General features: G+C 36.1%; 1 protein-coding gene across 9 annotated transcripts in view; it reads right to left on the minus strand.

Moving 5' to 3' along the window:
- Ih (hyperpolarization activated cyclic nucleotide gated potassium channel Ih) overlaps positions 1-12,250 on the minus strand; it is a 120,871-nt gene extending 108,621 nt beyond the window's left edge. For 2 of the 9 annotated variants that reach the window (XM_087405387.1, XM_011070726.2), the window contains exon 1: positions 8,081-12,246. In XM_087405387.1, coding sequence (XP_087261513.1) covers positions 8,081-8,175 — 95 coding nt within the window. In that variant the 5' untranslated portion in view covers positions 8,176-12,246. Of the gene's footprint in view, positions 1-8,080 lie in introns of all 9 variants that reach the window. The other 7 variants (XM_087405358.1, XM_087405383.1, XM_087405399.1 and 4 more) reach the window with 7 other exon arrangements.
- Positions 12,251-19,759: the final 7,509 nt, after the last annotated feature.

A 19,759-nucleotide genomic window follows, 5' to 3' on the forward strand; every position in this document is an offset into this window, starting at 1 on the left:
ATCTTGGCTCAACTTATTCTTCATTTTTTAGTATTAGAATTAGTTTGTGTCTAATGCTCGTTTCTATCAATGTAAAGTAATTTTAATCTTGGCTTAATTTACTCTTTATCTTTTTTTAGTTCTAGGAATTAAAAAAGATGAATAAAAAGATGAGATTAAAGTTAAACTACATTGGTGGAAACGAGCATTAGACATAAAATAATTCTAATTCGTAGAACTAGAAAAAGATAAAGAGTTGAACCAAGTAAGTTAATTTACGTTGTTGGAAACAGGTATTAAATATAAATTAATTAGGAAGAAATATGTAGGCAAGCAAAAAAATTTTTGGTAAAAATTCGGAATAAATATTATACATCTGAAACTACTTGAATTTAGGAATCTTAAGAATATTGGAAGTCTTTTTAGATATAAACTAATTTAGATATAGAAACTAGAATTTAGATATAAACTAATTAGAAAAAAGTTTAGATAATTTTTTTGCACACAAAGCCTTCGTCAAGATATATATTGTTCGCTAAATTACTAATTAATTGATGGAATTTTCTACATCCTCTATGATTTAATCGCCTCTCATTACTTGATACCACTAGATTCCGTGCAGTTAATAATTTCATTATTTAACTAAATTTAAGCGTGTAAAATAAGTCACGTAATATCACTAAAAAATATGCACTTATTAATCGATCGTCAAGATTAGTACGATGTAAGAATAGTCACGTTGCCTATATAAATCCATCGATTTCTCAGAGGTTCATTCCGACCCGCCCACGTATTCCCTAAAAAAGAATTATCTTATCTGGCAGCCACCACCAGGTAGACCATCTGGCGCCGAGTGTGCGTTTATGAAAATATATTTTAAGTTCGTCCCGTGAATCGCGCCGCCACTTTCATCCCCTTCGTGCTTCAGGTCTTACGTGACTTACGGTATTAATCACGTCTCCCCAAGGGTAAGGTCGTTTATTCGGCGCGACGGCAAATCGGGGTTCACGCTCATAATCTCTGACGTAGACACGTCTGCGATTACCGAATGAATCGCTTCTTTTCCTCACTTCAGACTCGCCACCCTCTTCTTCGCGGATTATATACACACGCAAGTGCGCTTGCACGTGTTCAAACTTTAGCGTGTACCCACGCTTCTGCGGCCATGACCGGCATGCTGGGTGGTCTCCCCATTGTACACGCACCCCTTAGATCCGTAACTGTTACCGCTACGATGACAAATGTTATCGCGCTCTCTGATGACGTAACGGCGCGTGTTAATGATATCGCGTGCTAGTTTCGGACATCGTGCCTAATTATTGCTAACTGTACCGCTAAATCTGTTTGGAATCGATCCGAGAGTGCTGTAACCTTCCGATTTAAACTTCCGTAGACGTCAGCGAGCCGATTTTTAAATGGATTTTCGCGGCGACGAGCGATATTGGTTATATGACGATTTTACCAAGTTTTTTTATTACTCAATGATTCGGCATAATCGATTGAACGTGATAATGGAAAATATGAATTCGCCGATTCGATCGATTGCTCAAATGGCACGCTTACGCTAACGTAACGTATCCGTCAATACGGAAGTAATATATAACAATGAATGTGACTTTTGTTTATCGTGCTGCAGCATCGACAATGGCCTCGATATTAAATGGGGAAAAAAAAATTTATTGCCATCTAATGAATTTGCAATTTTAAGCAAGCCGTAATATTGCATTTATGATGCATGTAGAATTTATTTATTGTAACTATGTAACGATAGTATCTGCCGCTTGTTACCGGCATTTAATGATCAAATAAATACCATACGAAAGTGTGTTTCGAAAAATTTATTTTTGATAATCCTGGAAATAGCAAAAAATAAACTAACTATATAGTTTCGAAATATTATCTTTTATTTATACGTAAGAGCATTTGAAATTAGTACAGCTGTTCTATTTTTAAGCTCTGTGTTATACAACTCTTGTTAAAGGTTAAAATACCGATCTTCCTTTCAATTTTTCTTAAGAATTTCTCTTCATCTCTCTTTCTTATTTTCTCGAACAAATATTGATATTGTGTAGTAATATGATCCAATGATTACACTGGTACAAATAAAAGAGAAAAACACGTAACTCTAGATTATTCTTTACATTATTTTGTGCTATAATTTTTATTTTATAAAAATGATAAGTTTTTAAGTGATCTATATCTTTCTTTTATAATAATGATTGATATTCTATAATATTCATAAATTTGATGCACTAAAGATAGCTTCCAGTTTTGCACCGAATATTTTCTCTTTTTTTAGATATACACTTTCCAGTGTATCAATACTTTGATTTTGAAAATAAACGCGTTCGTGATGACGACAAAGCGGTCGTGTCGTTTGCAATAAAACATACACGACAGCACATGTTTTCGCGTAAAATGTCAGATTGCCCTTCGGGCGAGGATGTCAAATAACGCGATATCGATCATCGTATATTACACAGGGTGGTCCAGATCTCGCGATTGCAAATTCTTTGACACAGATTTGCTGCTGATCTTATCCTCTAGCTAAAATATAACCAAATATCATTTTTCTTCATAATTTTTTTATTCTTATAGTATTAAATGTATAGTGTGTTTCTTAATATTGATAGAATATGATAAATTATCAGTTACATGAAGTAATATGAAGAAATAAAATAATTGAGTTTTCCTCAAATATTATTTTATGGACTCAGGAATGATAATCAAATTTCTCTAAATTCGAGTTTAAGAAACATTTAATTATTTTTAAAATATAGTTTATATATTTTTATAAATTGACTGCCTACCTTATTTTATTTTTGTCACAGATGCAAACACACTTCTAATATAAGAATTCTTTTATACCTCTGCTATTTTTAATTCTAAAGCTAGCATAGAAAGGTCTCTATCAATCTTGCATTAGGAGTAATGCGCTAAATACAGGCGAAATACGCATTAACCGAAGCAGTTTGTGTATCGATGTCATCAACATCGGTTTTGTGCCCTAAAACTATAGTGCATATGTGGGATTCGGCCGACATTTATTGTTCGACCATGATGCCATTATACAGTACAGGGGGGCGTACGACACGCCTGTATACACACACACACAATTCATCGTATGCGGGGGTAGCAGAGAGAAGGTTGCGTGGGGGGACGGAGGGTAGCTGTGGAATGCGGGGTAAAACCAGATCAATACCGGCGAAAGCCGGTGACACGGTCGCGAATTCGCGGCACACACGAAAAAGAACGTGTGAAAAAGAACGGATGGAATCGAACGGCGAGATGTCATCGTGATTGCTGCGCTGACACATCGTAACCGTAATGTGCTCGAAAGGCTCGAAAATGTGGAATTCGTCTCCTGCGTACCTTACTTCGCGCTTTTGTACTCGCGTCGTCTTTACATTCCTTAGAAAATTCACACGAACACCATAACTATATTGTGTAACTACATGTCGCTGTGTGCATTGAATCTGTTATAAATCACAATCTTCATATCTCTGATTCTATCTCTTTCGAGCAAGATCGATACTCGGCCTCCGAGAAGATGTCATAGGGAATTTGTTACTGTTACATAAAATAAGTAACTTTACTGATGTAGAATAGCGAACTATTTGTTTGTGCCGTTTTTGCGACATGAAGTATATTTAGCGCCGAAGCACTATCGTGTTTCCTGATACATGTGTCAGAAATGTTTAATATTAACTCAGAAGAAAGAAGAGTATTATATAAGAACGAACTTTTTTCAAAGATTTTTTTATTTTTCTGCAGCAAAAAGTTGAGAAAATTTATTACTACTTCATAGCTTCCAAATGTGTTTTTTAAAATCTATTATATCTAAAATTAACTGAAAAGTAATTTTTAAAAATTAAAATTTGCAAAAGAAAATCACACGTTTAGCAAAATATTTACTAAAAAATACACATTTTTGTATGTATTTTCGATTTTAAACGAGAGAGAATATCATTTTCAAAATATTTTTCCATAATTTGAAGATAATTCCTGTGCCTTTATTTCTATTAGATACTAAATGTTATTATTGAGTCCCGTAGAATATTTAAAATTCGCGAAACTTCTAACTTTGATGAATTTTCACCGCATATTTTTCCGTCTTTTTATCCGTTTCTCGTTTAACGCAATGATCGATATTCACTTCAACGAAAGCCGATACTATCGCTTTCATGACTCACGTGATCTTTTTAGCATAACGGCTCTTCGTGGTTTTTTTTAACTTGCCGGAAGTATACCGCGTGAGCACTGCGGTAAGCTGCATAAATATGTAGCATCCAGTACATGGCGGCAGCGAGGGTGGTAAGACTATTCTGACGCAAGTTGAGCCGCAAATGCACTCTCTTCTGTCATGACTAAACAATGTAAATGCGGTTTAGTGTCTATGAACGAATCGACATTTCGACCTCAGCTATTTCTACGTCAATACTATATGTAATATTGTGCGAAACTGGATACAATTTTATTCGAATGATAGGAAGTGAATAAAAACGACAAGAATTCTGGGATAGATAAGAATATTTCTAAGTCATATAATTAATCGAATTAATTGTATTTTATTTTATATAATAATTTATTTTATGTGCAAGTAAAAATATTTTATTCATATTTATTGCTGTCTTTATTTAAGAATATTTTAATAGTTATTCGAATAATATGACGAAATAATATAATAAATATATATTAGGTGCGCAACTAAGTTCTCGCTATTATTTTGATGCAAATGCCATGAAAATAACAGCGAGAACTTAGTTGCGCACCTAATAATTAGTATAATATAAATGAATAATTTCGAAAAATAAAACTTTAGAAAAGGTTGCGAGAACAGAGAGCAAACTAACAACATAGAGAGAATAAAATAAATTATATTAAAGCAAAAATAATTATTCGCGTTAATTACAAGACTCCAATAAAACATTCGATTTTATATTGCAGTTCAAAGAGATTATTTTATTTCACGTAATTCTCTAATAGTCTAACCGCGAATTTTCTTGATCAGAATCTCTTCCGTAATCAAACTGCGTAACTATCTTATCTAAATAAAGCTCATAGGGGGTACATCAGGCTTTATGTATGTGTGCGAGCAAATCGAAACTTTGACCTCGACTACCTTACGTCACGCGAATCGAAACTTTACGTAGTAATTCAGAATAAAGAAGTTGAGTCGCTAGAGGTAATTCAAGTTCAGCGGAAACTCGTAATTCATGCAATGCATTGTAACTTTGTAAATCGATATCTAGCTCCGGACGCGTCTCCCCGTGCATAATGTACGTCATTGTGTTGGCAGCGCATCGATGCGTCTTCAATCTTGGTGATTATTATTCGTCAGCTCTATCGAAACATCTCTCATGTAATTTAGAATAAGGAAGTCAGTTTATTAAGCGCGGAGACTTGGTGATCGATCGGCTGCTCATTACTTCGGTGAACTTCGCGCATTGTTACAGCTGCATTTTACACAAGGGAAAATGATAATTTCGCGACCTTTATCTGCTCTAAATTCATCGAATAGGAAACGTATCGGGAGTGGCTCTGGGGATGAGGCAATCGTTGAAATTGAGTTAAATGCTTGACACAATCGCACCCACGCTTCTTATCGCAGTCTAATTAGCTTCGGTAAAATCCTCTCATGTTCCCAGAATACCCGTATTGAATACCCACAGCTGTACCAACACAGTAAGTCCACCTACTCGTATTAATCGTCCGCTTATTAATCATGCTTTCTCGGGTAACTCCATGAATGCCGTTCCACAACGTTTGCAGTTTTCCATCTCTCCATTATAGCGTAATACATAAATATTTATTGATTTACATCAGAGACTGCTATCTTGTTCGCTGCTCATTTCTTCGACTACACCGAGCTCTCTTTCGATGATGCAATTTTCTTTTGATCGATCTTTTATTTTTACACCAATCGAACCCGCTGCGGCACATACATTAGAGAACAATTGATGAGATCGTGTATTGAATCCATAATGTTTTCGTTTGATACAAGTGAATTTTTGAACTTCTATTTCGATCTCAGGTCGAAATTATTCGAAATTTATACATGTCTATAGTTATATTATAGTGAACGTTTTTCTTTTCATTTTAAATTGAAATTCAGGATATAGATATTTAATAGATTTAATATAATTTACATGATTTTAGCGTGAAAAAGTTAGAAAATAATATATTTATTAAATTAACGTTTGCGAATTATGTAACATAGGTTTTACCATTTCTGTGTAAAAATTATTAATTCAATTTATGACCAATTATTTTCGATATTGCATGTTCGTCATACTTAACTTTGCGTCCTCTGTTGAGTCGTGTTACAAGAATAGCGAACGATTGATCGTACGAGTACAACTGCCACTGCGAATTACTAATCAAGTATCGTAACAACGAACAATATTTATCCTGATGTGGAACGAATATCCGCGAGCCACGTAATCGATGTGACTTTCTGGCAATCGAATCGCATGTATTTTTCGTTCGTTCGTCAAAGCTATAAATAAAGCCGTTAAATTCTGTGTAAACCGCCATTAATTCTTTCACGATTTATCACATCGTTTTATCATATTTATTGTTGCTGTAGGAAAGGCGCGAGAGGCCACAATATATAAAATATGAAGCAAACTAATTTACATTTTATTAATTAGTTCCAAATATAAATGTAGTCATACGAATATATTTGCTCATTATTTGCGTAAATAATTTTCTATGAAAAGAAAATCCTATGTATTATAAATAACTACGTGCAGATAATAATTTTGGATAATACATCGTATGTAATTTAATTTACTTAATTTTATGGAAATCGGAATAGCAAAAGTTTAAAGACATTATTAGATAAAAGTTACATTTATCGATGACAATTTTAAACCTCAGTTTCATTGATTCTTTGTCTCTTTCTAAAAGTCGAAGTAAGTATAGAAGAAGACAAACACAGTAAGTTAAATTACGATTATTAAATCACGGAAGTTAACCGGTACTGGTGAAACCAGCCATGAACGACGCAAAGGAAAACGAAATTAAGGCTAATAATAATTTCATTGTATGGTTATTTTTATGGTTTCTATTTTCTTTTTTTTTTTGCGAAGAGAAACAGATTTCTTTAGATAAATTATTGGTGGCTCATTTTTTTTTTAAGAAGAAAGATCTAGAATATTACGATAAACTTAATATATACTTTGTAACATGTACTTTCGTCGTGCCGCTGTCACATGAGCTTCAAGCTCGCCTTTTTTCCAACGTCGAGCACATACAAAGCCAGGAACACGAAGCGTTGATTGGCGGGACGGATAAAAATGTGCTAAAGAAAGGCGCACGGCGAAAACAAAAAAGGTGATGACGATGGCGCGGATCAACCTGTGAGCAAGCCACATGAAGCGTAAGAGAGGGAGGTTCATACGTGGTGGGTGTGTACATCGATACGTTTATTAAGTACAACTAATACAAGGATCGTGAAGAGCTCTTGGATATGAACGCAGAGCGCGTGTCCTCGTGGACGTTTAGCTTCGTCGTCCGAGACTAAAATCGATCGTCTTCGAGCGAGTCCACCGATGGCAACATCCAAAGCACAGCGTGTCAGCAATAACATTATTTATTTGCATACATATAAGAATACATATATAGAATACACCAAAAGTCGCGCGTTTTCTTACAGCTATAGAGATTTTTGTAAAGTTCCTTCAGCTCTTTAAGATTTTTATATATTTTGAAAATCGAGCTTTTAATCATGGTTACATTAAATTAAAGATTATTTAATTGAGTTATTTGAAAAATAAGATTGATTATTTATTTAAACTTCTATTTAAAGCAGTAAAACTCTTTTTATGTCAATGTAATCTTTTGTTGAAATTTTAAGAGTCAATCCCACACTCAGAAAAGAAGACATAGTAACGGCAACTTAAAAGTAAGTACAAGTTTTATATGTGCATTAGTTTATTGAATTATATATGTTAATTTTACATATAAAACTTATAGTCCTTCATAGTTGCTACTACTGCTTTCTCTCAGTGCAATTTTCTTGTTGCCAAAGCGAAAGCGTGTGACTTTCGGTACACCCTTTATACATATTGGAGTGCAAAGTACAATGATAGCATACATTAGAGGGTTGTTTTCCTGGTTGTTCGATGGTTGCGAGGTCATGGAGCGCCTCGGTCGCCATAAAGCCAGTCTGGCGAAGCCGTACTTGGTCATGGCCGCGCAGAAATCCGCCCTCGATTGCCTTCGGCTCCAGTGTCTCCGAATTCCCCTTTTTCGATCAATCCGTGCCCGAAGTACGGAAGTGACAAATCAGCTTCGACATCCTTCGACAGGCGCGCCGATAATCCACGTTTGCGATAACTCGCGATTTTGGTCTACACGGCGACGGTTCATCTCTTGAGTGCGTGAACGATCATGCGGCGCGTCTTCTCGATGCACTTTCGCAGGATATTACGAAATGACATGATCGAATCGTCTCTGTGAGCGGTGCGTATGCTAGCGATATTGAAACTAACGTTGAGCGAGAATAACGAATCGCGACGATTGATTATGGGACTTCGATCGCCGAGGAACATTGAGCCTTCTTTATTACTATCGTATTATTGTTTTCTCTGAGCTGCTGCTGCTGTTGCCGCCGTAGATAGATATGTTGAAAATTATGTATTGAGGACAAGCGCGCACATATATACAAGCGGCGAAAAACGGAGTACCGTGCTGACCGTGTCTCGACTTTGTGTCAGGACTTCCCTCCCACCGATCTCGGGGCAAGATTTAGGATTGTTTTTCCTCCAGCACACTCTCCGCTATGAAGTCCGGAAACAAACAGACGGTCGATCAAGCAGACGAGAAATTGTCCGTCTCCGATGTGTCGGCGATCGATTGTCGGTGTGACAGGGACGTGAATTTCGTTGCTCGATGAGTTACATTGGGCAAAGTTGCGCAGAGCGAGCGCATAAATTTCCAAAAGCCGTCATCGGACCTTCGGCCGACCCGGCACCACGGCGGCAGTCGCTGAAATCGGACGGGAGGGGGATGGGAGAGGAATCGCTAATTGCAGCCTGATTCTCGCAGAGTCGAAAATGACTTCGCGATCTCGCGACGAGCGGTCGTCGTAAACAAGCGATCAGAAAAGACGTATAGCAAAAATATAGTCAAACAAGTCGCCGTCTTCTATCTTTTCTTTCCCTCCCCCTCAACTGGAGTCCTCGAACGGACGACGCTTACGAACGAACACTACGCGGTAACACGCTAAGTATATTAAGCTCTGATTAATTAACAGCACAGCCGATTCCGAGCGTTAATAAAAAACTCGAAGCGCGCGCGCGCGCGCGCATGTCACGCGTGCATTAAGCTCTGATTAAATTAGCAGCACAGCCGATTTTTCGATTATATAATAATAAAAAGAAGCAATCTCTCTCTCTTTTTTTTCTCCCTCTGTTTGCTTTCTGAGTATCTACGTTTACTCCTCTGCTTCCGATGATCCGTAATTCGCGCGCGAATTAATCCTTCCTCGTCCTTGCGCGGTAGGAGATCCTCTTTTCCTCTTCTTGCGCACTCAGTACTTGTTCTCTCTTACTTTCGTACTTGGCGTACACTCGATGGCGACTCGCCGATCTCGCGCAGCGATATCACGCCGATGGACGAAACGCGACTTTATCGCGAATACGCGGCAAAACTTTGATATGTGTGTCGCTTTCCCGAGTGCTTCGCGACGCCGATGAAGGTATAGGCGTCCCGGTAGTCAAGGCACTGGACATGCGCATCGAATGCGAGAACCGTATTCGTACCTCGTACTCTCTCTCATCGGATTTATGAAAGATTCGGCGAACACTATGTGGATAATCTTGAAGTCATCTATGCTTTCACGCAGGATATTTCGAAGAACTCTCGCTTTCTGGAGTAAGAATCGCTGTTAGAATCGCTTCGCCACTCAGACATTGTATTGTGGACAGTGTATTTCGTTGTATTATCTCGCCTATCGGTTTTTTATTATGTTTAAATCCGTATCCTTTTGTTTTCTTCACATAGATCTATAAAATAAACGATTACCGATACTGTATCGAGTTCCTCGATATTTTCAGTTGATCGTATTGTTTCCTTGATTCCTTCCGTTAGATGCTCGTATTTGGAAGATAAGGTGTGTGTACGACCCCTCGCAACCCTTTATTAATCTTTATTATAGTTTTAAAAATGAACTATTGATTGCTCTTAACAGTCGCTCGCTGTCAGATTTTTCAATTTTCGTCGCTTTAGATGATCCCGGTAGCCGAGACTATCTTTGTTGCGTTCTAATAACGAAGAAAAAGCGAACGAGATAATATAAATGACAAACACGTAATAATCTTATTGCGGCCTTTAGCAGCTCCCGCGATAGCAATCGATGCTAATGTTTTATAATTGCGTGCGTTAAAGTCTCGCGCATGTCACGTCTCTTTAACTCTATCGACGGTTTTGTTCTGAATACAAAATTCCCTTCGTAGAAAAGTCCGCGAATCGATTGAAATTCTCTTTATTGCTCGCGCGCAATCCATCCGGCCTGATTAGCATAAAATCGAGAAGCCCGATCTAGAACGTGAGCGAAGGATCCCGTTTGCGAGTAGCATTCACGTTGTCTATATGCAACGTACTCGGTGCCATATGGTGCAATGATGTGCGCCTCATACGGGCGTAAACTGTCCTTATTACGTCGAGGAGTCGTCGCCGCCGCCGTCGCGGCGCGTTTCGGAAGGCGGAATTTTCTACGTCGGGCAATGTATCGATTGGTCGGCTCACCATCCACGACCCACGACGAATCGAGCGGAAAATGCGAATCCTCTTCCGTGCGATCGCCATCGGCGCGCAATGTTACATCGCGATAAAATTAGAACGCTAGCGTCATTGACTGCCGGTATCGAACCGCCATTGCCGCTGCCGCCGTCACCGCAGAACAGTTCTCCAAGTGTTGTGCACTCGGTAGTACCAGTCACTAACGGTATATAGATAGTTAGACCTTTTGTGATTTTGGATCCCCCGTTGAGCGACCGCGTTCTACAGGGTGGTACCACGACCCGTGCCGGAATAGGTCGAGTAAACCGGGATTATTCTTGGACGGCCGGAAATAAATATATCTTCCGGGCACTGCGCGAGGATCAAGGACGACGAGTCTTCGGCTTCCTTCTTTCTTAGATTTTTCCCTGATCCTCGAATCCCTCACGTACGCGGCAGCCGCTAGTATCATCAACTTTCGGTCGGTCGGTCGGTAGCGCACGTGACTCGAAGGTCGTGCTTCCTTCGAATCGATTGGACACCTTATGCCTGGTGTTCCAGGGAACCACCAGTCTGTCGGTACCGACGATCGGTCAACCTTCTCTTCCAGATCGATCCGGCACATCCGACCTCGGAAACGCTGACATTCTCGAAGTCGAGATTCTCCTTGACCGAATCGCGTATGGCTGCGTGATCGAATAACGAAATCCGATCTCGCCGCACCTTTCAGGAGTCCTCCATCTCATGTTACAGAAGATACCACGCAGGATCAGTAGAGGACACTGTCGTTCATCCGCATTACCTTGTCCGCGTTATACATGTTCTTCATTCCCTTTGTGAATCCTATTTAAATATGACGTCCAATGTATATAGGTTCACGAGATCATTAAACTCGGTTTATGAATGATACTAGTTTATCTCCTGGTATAGTTTTTAACATCTACAATCTATCATCATACCTTGTATCATTGTTCGATCTCGGGCTTCGTTTTTGATAAATTCCTAACATAAATTCCTCGATAGAACGTGAATGATTTTTTTTCACCATTGATTGATACCGTATTCGACTTTAAGAACTTCGTTTTTCTTCAGAAATTTCTTTTAGGCGATGCGGCTTTATATAAGTGTAAGCCTTATGTTCTTGAAATTCTCTTATCTCAATAAAAGCTCGGGACTCTCGCAATCCTCTGGAGAACGATACTAAAGCTCTCGTGTAGTTGTCCTTTTCACGGACAATACGAACCTCGCCATATTCTTAAGGTTCTCTCGCAGGCTCACCGTGCTCACCGATTTTCAGGCCGGGCTCACAGAGAAACGTTCATGTTGCACGAATTGATCACTCCCGAACAGCCCTCTCCAGGTTGAAGACGGGACCATCGTCACATATCCGCGGTGCTCTTCGCAGATAGAGGGACGTCGTGTCTACCGAACGCGCATTTACCTCCCGTTAACCTATGACGAATTCCCTGATGTATACACAAAGGTGTACACGCGCTCGTTGAGAGCTCTCCTCCGCGCCTCCCTTCGTTATCGAATGGCTACACCATCGCGCATACTCCGTCCCCGTTCAACCCTCGCCGCTCACCGCTTGCCGCTACCAACCCCCGGTCGCGCGCACCCAGCCAACTTCACGTTCCTAGTGCAATCTTTATATATAGCCTTTCCATTTACGGAACACAAAAAGAGAAGAAATGGCTGTCGCGAAAATAAACGACAGCGAATGGGCCATCGTCACTGGGAGGATCGAAACAGACTGCTATCCATATCGATGAAGTCACCTTCATTCTTGTCTCCTTTGTTGTATAGAATCACTTTCGCACGATTATGCATTAAATCGATTTCATGCGGATTGTCATTTGATTGTGAGCTCGAGGCATGACAGCGCACTATCATGTCAGAAGTCCCGAGTTCGATCTCAGTAGGAATCAAAATATTTACGCTCATGTCTCTTCTTGGAAAAGGCTGGCAACTTCCCGAGAGTATTCTTGCTCACAGAAACACCTCTTAAAAAATCCGTTCGGAATTGGCAGTGAAACTGTAGATCACATATGCTTGTGACAATTGAATAATCAGCGTGCGCACAAGCATATAAGAGAGACATGACACAGGTCAGAGGCCTAATGTAAAAAGAAAAAGAGAAGAAGAAGATTGTGAATTTATCCCTGCGGTATTTTTAATATTGTTCTTATTTACATTATTTGTTTTCTCACTACTGTTACCTGATTGCAAATCTAGTCTCACTTTTTTTTCTAATAGGTGGACATTCGATTGTAGAATTAGGTATAGTTTTCCTGATATCAATAATGATTCCGTTATATCAATAATAATTTCAACTTCTGCCTCTATAGTCGATGAATTATTTTAATCTGCAGTTTTGTTTTCTTGTTTTGAATTTATTTGTTAAAGAATGAGAAATCGATTATATGTACATATACATATGTAGAACTGAATGATGTTGTTCAAATAATATAACTTTTTCGATAACAAAATATATAATCATCCTACATATTGTATATAAAAAAATTTTACGTGCGAAAATTTACATGTAAAAAAGGAAGAATTAATAATGGCGGATAATGAATTAAAAATTATGCCTTAATTTTTATTGTTTTAAAAAAATCTTATAACGAAAATATCTATTTATTATATTATAATAGCACAGCAGATTATAAGATTTGAATATTATTTCTATTTTTCAAAATGCGTTATAAACTAAAACATAATTATTTGTGTCACAGAGTAAAATAAAATTTACTTATTTCTGCGTTAAGAGCAGAACTAATTTCCATTACAATAGATTTCAGGATTAATTTAATTACCTAGTTATAAATATTTTTAATGCGGTCGAACGTTTCTTCCGCTTGTGATCAATTAATCTTTCATTGCGTGAAAGCTTTTATTTCTTCTATATATTTTTTTCTATCAATCATCTATCGCGCAATATTTCGTATATCGTTTCATGCGTGTGAAACCGCTCTTACTGCAATCCGTATTTCGCGTGCAGCATGCACTTAAAGTCGATTCACGCGAAATGCAAATAGTTAAATGCTAAACAGAGATCACATAGTTAAATATTATCTTGATCTCGCTTGAAATTTTTCTATGAAATTATTGCTGGAAATATCATTTATTTATCGCATCTAAATTCATAATGTCAAATTATATATATTCAATTTGAATTATTTTTAATCATTTCTATAGATGGCCATTTTTCCTACTTAACTATGTCGTTAATTTGACTAAAACAATGGAGTTAAACAATTTGACTCAAGAAAGTATATTACAGTATATTAAAGACCCAAATTTAATTGACTATTTATTAAATTCCTACGTTAATATAGCCGATGTTTACTTTGAAACTAATCACGGAAATGAATTAATTTACATTTTGACATACATAGAAGTTAATGTTATTTAATAATGTTATTTAACTCAAGGCATTGCTCCTTTGACATCTAACAGTGTAGGAAGACATATTAATTAATTATAAATCAGACAATTATACAGTAATAATATTTCTAATCTTTATTTATTATTTATCTCTATTTTTGTAATATTAATCCCTTTCTATCATTATCATGTGAGTTTATTATTAACGATTCTACGAATGCTTGGAGTTAGACTATCTGACTAATAATTATACGACGAAAATTTTTCAAGAATTTTTATGGAGAAAAAAACGTTTGTCAAGTGATGCATTCGTTTGCGTGTAAAAGAAGTGTCTGAACAATTTGATATGACTACCGACGATCAATTCGCGTGGAAGCGGCTTAACTTTTGTTTGTTACGTGAATATAATTCCGATTTATCTGTATGCATTTCAATTCTGTTGCCAATATTTAACGCATATTTTCGCTTTTGACGCCGAGTTTCCCTAAAATGTACTTGAAGGATTAAGAATTTTTGCAGATGTAATAATCCTCGTGCGATTCTTTATATAAAGATCTTTATTATAAAGATATTTTATATTATATATTTATAAAAGACTTTTTATATAAATTTAACGAATTCACTTTAGAGATTAACGTCGAGTTGATTATTTACGTAATTTTATTTGTTGATAAAAGTTTTAACCAAATATCTTGAGGCGTTTGCGTGTTTCGAATATATGAAATATTTCAGATGTGCTTCGCTTCAATTGTGAATTTGTTCGTTGTGAGTAAACTCGGTCGACTAAACATCCGATGACGTCAGTATCCAGTTTTCGTCGATGAAACGAAAGTCCAGGAACAACGCGAAATATTTATCTCTCAACGACTGATGGAGAATCCTTAAATAAACCAGAGTTCTTTTACCGAACCGTTGTTATTGGAATAATAGAAGCCGATGACACATTTGGTTTTTACTAGCTGTGTCGAAATTTTAAGATAGTCGAAGCCGTTATATGGATCTTTATGTAAAGCATAAAACAATAGACAAATCGGATTTATATTTTCTAGAAATTTTTTTGGCTTATATCCAAAATTAGATTTTCATCTTCATGACAGATTCTCTTTAATAATTTTTTTTTTTAAGAAAAGAAAATATTAAATTTTGACTTTTTTAGTTAAAATAACAAATTCCAAGATGTACAATTAAAGGGCTTAAGCAGAGATGGATTATTTATTTTGGAGAAATATCGGGAACATGAAAAAAATTATGATCAAATATAATAAATCTAATTTCTATTATTACAGTTACTGATAAAAAATTGTTAAGTAAGACATTAAGACATTCCATCATCAGGGATTTAAATAGGAATTATATTATTACTGTACAAATTTACTATACAATCATATTGTTTGAGTCAATATAATTAATCCTCTGCATCGTCTTTTAAGAAATAGACAAAGTTTTCCTTTGTATTTTGCTATATAAAAAAATAACATAACATCTGAGTTCAAAAACGTTTAGAATAAAAAATAGAGATTAAAATAAAAAAATTTTTCGATTTTTTACAACTGATTTAATAGGAGAAATTTGGTATTGATACAAAGGACCTACGATGCAGACAACGTGAAAAACATCGATGTAGACGGAGAGTTAAAAAGCTTTGAAAAATACAAAAATTTCACAGAAAAAAAATCAACAGACAAAGTCATCAAATGTCAGAAAAAAAACAGGTTTTAAATAAAATATTAGTAAGAAAATAAATTACATTTTAGGTCAAATAAACAGCTGGATTAAAACATGTATAATTTGAAAGAGATTTTCGAGTAGTTGACGAGTGACGAGGAGTCTGATACAAAACAATTGTTTGGTTTCACATTTTGACTTTGAATAATAAACATAAATCAATATATAGCTATATATGGACATAGATATATATATATATAGATAATGATTTCTTCTACGTTCCCGATGTTTTTCCAAGACGATCTACTCCTCGATTCCGTTTAAAGTAGTCCTTTAATGTAATATATAATTTATGTATCTCAAAATTTTTACATTTTAATTCAAAGCAATCTAAATTTCACATTCTTTTTCAGTATTATTTATTACAACTTTTCAAGATTGCCCTTGGATATTCTAATTAATTCCGGATTGAGATTCTGACAAGGCAAAGTAACAGTATAATTACGTTTAAGTTAGAAGTAGAAAGTTTTGTTTAACCTAGAGAGTATAAAGTTTACTCTTTTTCGTTTCCAATCGTTCGAAATTTGCCGGCATCTTAACGTTTCTGTCGAAAATTAATTTCCGGATTGATTAGAGAATCCCAAGACACCCTGTATGCCGAACCACGTTATCAGATTCTCCCAGTGGCTATTTCGGGGTATCGACCAATCAGTGTTAAGGTCGGACGCGCCCACGATAATTCGAGGACTACCGAAATTCGTCCGGCCGGCGCGCGGATTGATCCTTGACTTACTTCTTGCTCGCGCCGACACGACCGACAGACGTTATCGCGCACCAAAAGCACATGTAATTAAACACGATGACGGGAGAAGTAGGGGGTTGAGAAAAAGGGAGAGAGAGAGAGAGGGAGGGGGAGGAGGTAGTTCAAACAAAACACAATTTAATCGTGATGCGCGTAGCGATCGTTCGTCGTTAATTACTCATGCATATGCAACGACGTGTAAAACATGAAATTAAAGGGACGCCGAAGGGGGTTGCGGAGAATTGGAGCGGACAAAAGCGTCAGGTTTTTTTTCGTAGAAGCATGAGTATTCAAGCGAACGAGCGAACTCGGTGCTAAATGAAATAATTACGCGAATCGTCGTAACGCAACTACCCACGCAACCGCGTGTGGACCGAAACGGACGTTCGACTGCTTTTTATTTTCTCTTACTCCTGTGACCATCGTATTACGTCGCTGCTGCAATAAAACGCAATACCTATTATCTGCGACTTGCGCATTTAATTGTTCGCGTAAAATAAACGCGCTCGCTACCGAGATCAATGGCGAAGAGCTATCTCTATAAACTACAATTCATCGATTTTTCTTAGATTATTTTTTTTGAATTATTGCAAACTTCCGATTTATCTTTTCGTAAAGCAGACTTTTGTTATATATTATATAGCAGCACAGTTTTCGTAATTGTATATAAGAGAATTAATTTTTTCAGACTTGATTTTACCATTAAAATTTAAAAAATGTAGTTTAAAAATATTTAATGGAATCAAAAAATTAATTTCAAAAAAATTAAAAAAAAATTTTTTTTAATTCAATACACAAGAGCACTTTAATAAGTAATTCGTACTAAGCAATTAATTTTTTTCGAAATTTGAATTATTTTTTTCTATATATATATTATATACATCTGATCTTCGATGATGTCGATAGAATTAAATAATTTCAACGGAAAATATTTTCAAATTTGATGTACATTGTAATGTACGCCGGATCTAAAGTTAATAGAAATATAATAGTAGAGCAATATTAACGAATATTTAGAAATCGAAATATCGAAAAATATTTAAGAGTGTGTATACGTTGTACGCGAATTCGAACATTAATTACTATTACTCTGTCGAATTGGAAATCGATTAACTAACGCAGATACATCTCGGACGATAGTTAATTAATTCCTTTATATTTCGTAATTCGATTGTTTCAGAGATAAACAAGAATGCGTTGTTTTTTAAACTCTTCCATAGATGCACAGTATTATTTCTCTCCCGCACAATTATATCGTGTTCTGTACAAATGGATATCCATCGTTTTGTGCAACGTATATATGCGTCCTCAATTCCGTGCAATAATTTATTACGATAACAGAATATTGTGAGGTATCAGTTATTGAAGTGCAAATTATCAAGTGAGAATTTATTCAAAATTTTTTCGCTGGCAATCTGCCGCTTATATTTCAACGTTTTTGCGCAGTTAAGTAAATACGTCATATTTCAATATATGCACGTGGAACATCATTCTTCTTAGTCTTTTTTTATCATAATATATCCTTTAAACATTATTTCAATATTAGTGCCAATGAAAATTGCCAAGTGTTTTTTTCATATTTTATTGCGTTCATTTATTTATTTGTTTTATTGTATAGTTGGTTGAAACATGTACTCCATTTTATTGCATGTATTTCTATTATCTTATTATGTATTCTGTTACAAAGCGCACCGTCACGGAACTGCTCGTTTTAATTACCGCTTTGACTTGTAACATTAAATTAGTGAAAAAAATGCATTAAATGAAAAGTTCCTAAATGCGCTTTTCGAAGTTTACAGAGCTCGATGTGGCGCTATCGCACGGTGGATGTAACAAGTTTTAGAGCAAGAGTATGCCCAGGCAGAATGTGCCATCTAGCCGCAACGAAAGGTGGGAGATTATTGATCGTAAAAATGGCGCTAACGTAAAGTTGTGTAAGGCGGATATCAAGTCATAATTTTCGGTAGCTTTGAAGACTAGGATCAATTTTTAAACGATCGCTTCTCTTATTTATTAAAATAATGAGATTTCTGTAATAACAATGACGTCAATGCGGCTGAATACTTCGATGATCTTCATATTTAAATTTAAGAAAAAAAGAGAGGATATACTACCATCTTTAAAAATCTCGTTAAAAAAATTTAAATTTTATTAAAACGTTTTCAAATCGTATTTAGCAAGTATTTAGTGGATTCTTAATTTTGAGACAATGAGTTACAATTTAAAAAATTGAAATATAAATTATTTATTAAAATTATATAGACGAACACAAATTTTCTCTAAGATATATACATAAGTAAATAAAGGAGAATTTTATAGCTATTCCTTTATTTATTAAAATGATGTGTCACAATCAAATAACTTAATAAATTTCGCCCAGAGTCAATTAAAACTTTTGACAATAAATTTTATAAAAATGATAAAGTTAATATATCTTATAATTCTTAATGAGTTACTATTCTTTTAAAGATTATTAAATATAAATATTTGCGAATCTTAACAATTGCGTGAATTAATAGTTAGTTAATTCTATCATAAAAAAACTATTTGATTATTTTGCGACTAACATTTTCATTTATCTCGATCGGAGAGATAACTGAATCGTTCGAGCAAGCGATTTTATAGAAAACTAAGGGAAACCGAAACAAAATTGGATGCAGTATTTTTTACAATTGACAAAGAAAGTAAAATATATCGAGCCAGTTACATACGGGTCCTGGACCGACCGAATTGGTGAAACGAAAGTAGCGCAGAACAGCACATTCGTTTCTACGTGTTTCCGGAGCGGAACCACATTGAGAGTTCCCGGAGGATACGGTATAGGCTACGCAATCAGACAAAGTTGAAAATTTGGACTTACAGGGAGAACGGCCAGGACGTCTCGAGCTTCTGCGACGGGCGCTTCTCGTGCTTCGCAGCATGCCGGTTCTCAATTCCGTGGCAACTATATGTGGAAAAACACAAAGAGATAGAAAGATTAGAATTAATTCTGTTTCGTGTTACGTATTGTGCATATTCATCGAAATTTCGTGATCTCTCGCTGTCTCGCGGATCTCTTGCTCTCCGTGGTTGCTATGCCTTGTATCATCGGAGTGATGAGAGGAGCGAGAGTGCAACATCGTAATAAGTATACGCTCTAATAAAATATTACAATTCCGATGTTGTACTCCGTGAATGTAAATATGTGACTTTAGA

The sequence above is a fragment of the Acromyrmex echinatior genome, chromosome 1, assembly GCF_024713525.1.
Source record: "Acromyrmex echinatior isolate Ae372 chromosome 1, ASM2471352v2, whole genome shotgun sequence".
In the NCBI taxonomy this organism is placed as follows: domain Eukaryota; kingdom Metazoa; phylum Arthropoda; class Insecta; order Hymenoptera; family Formicidae; genus Acromyrmex; species Acromyrmex echinatior.